This window comes from Cornus florida, unplaced genomic scaffold (assembly GCF_030987335.1).
Source record: "Cornus florida cultivar Cherokee Brave unplaced genomic scaffold, ASM3098733v1 CherokeeBrave_3.0.0_Hap2_Chr11, whole genome shotgun sequence".
NCBI classification, from domain to species: Eukaryota; Viridiplantae; Streptophyta; class Magnoliopsida; order Cornales; family Cornaceae; genus Cornus; species Cornus florida.
The window spans coordinates 88,651,806-88,657,805 of NW_026775581.1; the positions used below are offsets into that span (position 1 = coordinate 88,651,806).

Genomic DNA, 6,000 nt, shown 5'->3' on the forward strand with positions numbered 1-6,000 from the left:
TGTCACATTAATTACGAATAAATATTAGGTGTTTTAGGCATGCCATATCATTAGTGTAACCCTCCAATGAAATATAACATATTATCTTATTATTTATAATTTTATAAGTGGACTAACTTTTTTAAAATAGTGCATTATCATTGAATGGATACACTAATAACATGACGCCTGGTGCATCAAATATCTATTCCATGAGTTATATAGTAATATTTAATAAGCTAATTATGCCATATCATCACTACAAGCAATTATTTTTTTTTCTCCAATTTAAGAAGTAGAGAGTTTTTTTTGTTGAAAATAAAACGTTTTTAAGGGTATTGCAATTGATACATTGTTCCTTTTTAAAATTATGGATTTATCTTTTTTAAAGTTTAAATGCTACCATGATCACTTTTCAGTTTTGTCTTTTTGTCATGCCTCGTGTATAAATATTAAGCCGTGAATCTAACCTTTTGAAAGATGATTGTACAGTCATTATATAATCAACAAAATTATAATATTTTTTTTTTACAATAAATCACACCAATCAGTCAAAATTTTACTCGCTTTTTCTTTATTTTGATCAAATTATACCATTAACTTTAACCGCACGTATTGTATAATTTTATTTTATGGTATTTTAAACTAAATTTCCTTTTTACACTGAGATCACTTTAATATTAACCACGTGATAATATAATTTTTGCATTATTTTATTTGCTTAAAATATGTTAATTTAAAAGGAATAAAAATAAAAATAAAAATAAAAGCTCACGATAAGTGTTTCGAGGGAGACTTCGTAATAGCATTACTTTGTATATAAATAATAAAATCAGAAAAAATTGAAATCTTCAAAAATATTTATAGAAAACTGCATTTATATAACCAGATGTCAAAACTTTACTCACTCACTCATACCCACTCATCATTTCTTTTGAGATTAATTCTATATATTAAGAAATTACATATACTCTCCCATCTCCTTACAACATATGTTTACCTTTAAATTCCTTACATTTTTTATATCTTTTCTTTCTATCAACCTCTCACACCTTATTTATAAAGTTTTCAAACTCAATTCCTTACTGCATATATAAGTATTTCTCAATTTGTCTATTAGGAGTTACCATATAAATCTTCAACTCTAAAATAGTACTTGCACATCTAACTGATTCAACTGTTCTTGAACGGTTTCAATTGGGGTTGTATGTCCAATTGGTTCCAAAAAAATGTTAAACTGATTCCATCATAATAACTTCCGCTAAAACATTACTCGCATACCGAATTTGAGCCACAAAACTTAACAATCTCCACCTTGACCCGAGTTCGATTTTCATGCGCTCCTTTATATCTCCACTTCGAATGAAGATCTTTTCATAACTCGACCTCAATTAAAGATCTCTCCACCTCGAATAAAAACACAATAATAAAATTAAAAAATATTCTAGTAGGGAATACACAGTCAGTAATCTCTTGCTAACCAATGAGTATAAAATTTAGCCATACCAAATATGATGACCGTAGATATAATTCAAGTCTGAAAAAATTATAAAAAATAATTATAAGTCATATTAAACGGTCATTATATTTAATATGATTAAATATAATATATACAATGATCTTGCTCGCTGGTAACTAAGAAATTTATCCATACTAATTATCCCTCTTTACAATAAAATATATGCATAAATGATATCTTGCTATTGTTATGGGATTTTTTTTTTTTTTTAAATTATCATTTTTACACTTAAATCATAATCAACTATCAGTATCACCTGTTTGGTGTGTAGATAATTTATTGCAGGAGTAAGAAATCATTATTTTATATGTATATACTTGTGTGTGTGTGTGTATATATATATGTGTGTGCATGTGTGTATATATATAAAAAGTCAGTCATGGACATAACGTGCAAACATGGCGTGATTAATAATGCGATGCCACGCTAGGGGAGATGCTGATTGATGTATACATGAGAAGGAGATTCTCTCTTTATATATATATGTATGCCCTGTGAACCACAAACTAAAAAGGGTGCGTGTATACTGTTTACATAGAATATAGTATCAGTAACAACAATAATTAAACTTATAGCATATGGTGTCAATCTACTCGGGTTCGATGACCATTCTAAGATTTAACAAGTGATTGTCTCATCAACAAAGTCGTTGACGAAAGAAGATTAAGAAAAATAACGAGTAATTAGGTCAACTTGACAAGTACGTGTACAAGACTAAAACATCACCACAAAAATAATAAATAAATAGAAATAAAAATATCTAAGATGGCTGCCAGTACCGTGTCAAGTTCAAAGACAAAATAATAAAGAGAAATTATTAAATTCTTAGGACTTTTTTATTTTTTATTTTTTATTTATATTAAAATTAAAATTTATAATTCTTTTTGTAACGAGGATTGTAGTGATTGAAAATTAATTACTATATATATATATATATACACACACAAGCATTAATTTTCAACAATCTTTAAATGCTACAAGGGTCCAAGACAAGCGTAGAGACTATCGTTAGTACTTCTTTTGTATAATGTATTATTATATTTTTGTAAATTCATATTTTTTTTATTAATTAAAGAGTCTAAATTAAACTGAGACAACAAGTGTAAATAGACTAACCATTTAATAATTTGTTGTTGAACTTGGATCTAGTTTGAAGACTTTTTGAGTTAGCTAGGTTGTCTTCCTGGACCGACTGTTCCAAATAGATGTCAAATGTGATGCACATTCTTAAGGACTTTAAGGTGAAAAGTAATCAAAACAATGGTTAAAAACAATTCTCCTTTATGTTTGTCAATTTGGTACAATAAAATTTTGTGCATTTTATTGTGATCAATTAAAAAATATCTGTACCATATATGCAACCTGCATGAAGTGTCAAGATGGACTTGGCAGACAAGCAGGCATAGGAACTCCATCTCTTTCAAGATTCAAGTTCAAGTTCAAGGCCTTTGCCTTCCTTGTATACAATTTCTTCACATTAGAATTTTGTTCATGGAGCAACTTCACTAGACTTCTCTTAGCATTTGCTCTGAATGGACAATTAGATGCCAAGAACCCATCCACCAAGTGTAGGTAGGCCTCCAAGTCATGGCAACATGCTACATCTGCATTTGGCTTTAGATATGGTGACATCTTTGTCTCCACTCTTAATTCTGCCCCAACATGCGAGTATGCCCATGGCATATTGTCATCCAGCACGTCGAGCACTCCCGCGACATTCGTGCTTCTTAGCTTCTTGTCGAGGTCTTCGCTTGCGAACATTCCTGGAACCCTAGTGATCACATCTTGAGAGTTCACAACACGTAACACCTTGACATTTTTGGCGTTGAGACGATTTGAAAAGCCTCGATTACCAACACGAGGCCCCCCAAAGGAGTAAACGGCCACTGGAGGCACTTTTGGCGCGCACGTACTCAATTCATCCGCCACCAATAGTGCTAAGGCTGCTCCGAGGCTGTGTCCGGTTATAGTGATACTTAGGGTCTCGCCCTTGTATAGTTCAATTAATCGACGAACTTCTTGCACCACGGACTCAGATAGACTCGGCACATGAGCTCCGTGTGTCTTGTATAAACTCAAGAATCCACATTGCACTTTGGGTTGTCCATCGCTGGTGTCATTTTGTCCTGGTATTTGAACTAGTAAGTCCCTCATATTCTCGGTCCACTCAAGACACGTGGCAGTGCCACGAAGGGCAATGACAATATCTCTACGTCCCATCCGTGCAATCTCCCTCCAATCGGTGCAAACGGCCACATACCCGATCCAGCTAGAACGTTGGGTCATCCAACCAAGATCCGGAGCCACATCATCCACCCATTTGGGCAAACCAACTGATGACGTGGCATAGAGACTCTTTGTCACTCTATAGGAACTCTCCGGCAATGTCACGTGTCTCGGTAACGGAGCTTCATCTGCTGACGTGGATGGATCGGAGTGAAAACCATGGTAGGCTGCCTGAACCAACTCACCATACCTGACCACTTCTCGCCGGAGGTTTTCGTCGAGCGGGTCGAGGAGGCCGGACCAGTTATTGCTGCCGTGGTACTCGCGCCACCGGCTACCAAGATTGTTCCTCGGAGATTTCTCCGGCAACATTGATAAAAGCCGGTGGAGACGGTTTAGATGCCGCGGGGACATCTCCTCTCCTTCATTCTTTTGTGGCCAAATTGTAGACAAATTTAAGCCTTCCAAAACATACTTTCCCTTGTTTTCCGATGACCCAATGCTGGTTTTTTTCTCAAGTACTGGTTGTGGGTCATGTTGGTTTGACTGGCAGTCCTTTTGCAGTAGCTTCTCTAGGTTGGATAGGTGCTGCCGAGTCAACTCAGTGGACGTGACCGGTTTAGCAGTCTGTGTTTGAACTTGAACAGCTTGTATTTTTGTTAGAGGGTTCAATAGTGATACATGAGGCTTGAAGCTGGCACGTCTAGCCTGAAAGAGGTGAAGGTTATGTTCCGGAACTGTTAAACCTATCTGCATGATGATGATGATGATGAGAGAGAGAGAGAGAGAGAGAGAGAGTGTGTGTTCTTGAGAAGCCGAAAGGACAGTTACAAGATGTTAGTTGGAGAGTGGGATTAACTGGATCAATGAGGTAATATATAGAGGGAGTTATCAATGTATACCCTTGTTCTTCTCCTAAATTACAGCAAAAACCATATAACTAATGTCACAATTTAAAATGGGTTGCAATTTTGAACGGTCATAACTCATAAAGCCATCTATCTTTTTGCACGAACCGCGGTCTCCTGCTCTACTAGCTTTTGCACATATTTTGACGACCTTGTGGATGAGATTGATTGACCCAAACTCTCCTATTGTTTTGCTAACTTTTCTTACAAGGGATCCATCATTGGATTATTTGCAATTGACTTGTCAATAATTCCAAATATTAAAAATAATAATAATGTCACAACAATTTTGAAACTTGCGTCGAAGGTGTTCCAACCATCTATTCGTGTCAAATATTTATCGGACAATAATACTATTTTATAGACTCTTTTAAAAATGTGTATGTCACTTTATGACCGTGTCCATAATTTATATAGATAATTATTTTGAACACTTAATCGATACATATTGAATTTATTTAGAGGCAGACCCAGTACTTAGTCAACACATATTGAAATTTTTTAGAGGCATACCCAATACTTGGTTTTTGAACACCGTACTCAACTAACACATTCTACAACATGTATAAAGCCAACACATAGTCCTAAAAAATAACATTATGAATATACAACAGAGGGTCTACCATTATATATATATATATATAAAAGACAAAATCAACTTTATATTGTTTTTTTGACACTTTTTATTATTATTATTATTATTATTTTATCCTGAAAAATTAAGGGGAGGGGAGAGGAGATACGAACACGGGTATATTTATACAAAAAGTTGGACGCTCTATCAATTAAGTCACTAATTTATGTTGGATTTGATTTTTCATGACATACTAGCCTGCGTAAAAGAGTGCTCGTCATATATACTGTCACTCTCAAACTATTGATGTTGATCTGTTTCAAAGTTTGAAGAGTAAAAGTCGCCACACATAAACGGGATTCTCTTTTACTAAAGTTAATGGGACGGTGCTTAATTCCTTTTTTTCCTCAGTTTTTCGTTGCGAAGTATCCTTCAACATAGTCTTACACCTACTTTTGAGGACTCGACCAGAATAATATGTTGCCATCAATATCTCCTTTTCTGTCAAGAGATAACCAAATTGGTCATTAATTTGTTAATGCATACAAATAATACATGCAGGTCGAAGAATGTTTAATTTGGTCGTCGGTTTATGAGACAACGGTACGCAAGAAACGCCTCTCACCGGAATTTTGATGCAGTAAAAGGTTGAATCTTGAATTTGTTTACAAGTATGAATAATATTAAATTCAAGTCCAGCTGCAACTTCTGTCAATTCTTCTAAGTTGAATGTTTGTCTGCGTTGATATATATATATATATATATGTTTCAATTGCCAAATATACTACATTTCT

General features: G+C 34.4%; 1 protein-coding gene across 1 annotated transcript; it reads right to left on the bottom strand.

The window, feature by feature from the left end:
* Positions 1 to 2,780: 2,780 nt before the first annotated feature.
* On the bottom strand, positions 2,781 to 4,552 carry LOC132284922 (phospholipase A1-Ibeta2, chloroplastic-like). The gene has a single exon (XM_059787064.1). The coding sequence runs from the start codon at positions 4,478 to 4,480 to the stop codon at positions 2,873 to 2,875; it is 1,608 nt and encodes a 535-aa protein (XP_059643047.1). The 5' UTR covers positions 4,481 to 4,552; the 3' UTR covers positions 2,781 to 2,872.
* Between the last annotated feature and the right edge of the window lie 1,448 nt (positions 4,553 to 6,000).

Coding starts and splice junctions, on each gene's coding strand:
- LOC132284922 (XM_059787064.1), bottom strand. CDS start 4,480: ATGCAGATAGGTTTAACAGTTCCGGAACATAACCTTCACCTCTTTCAG.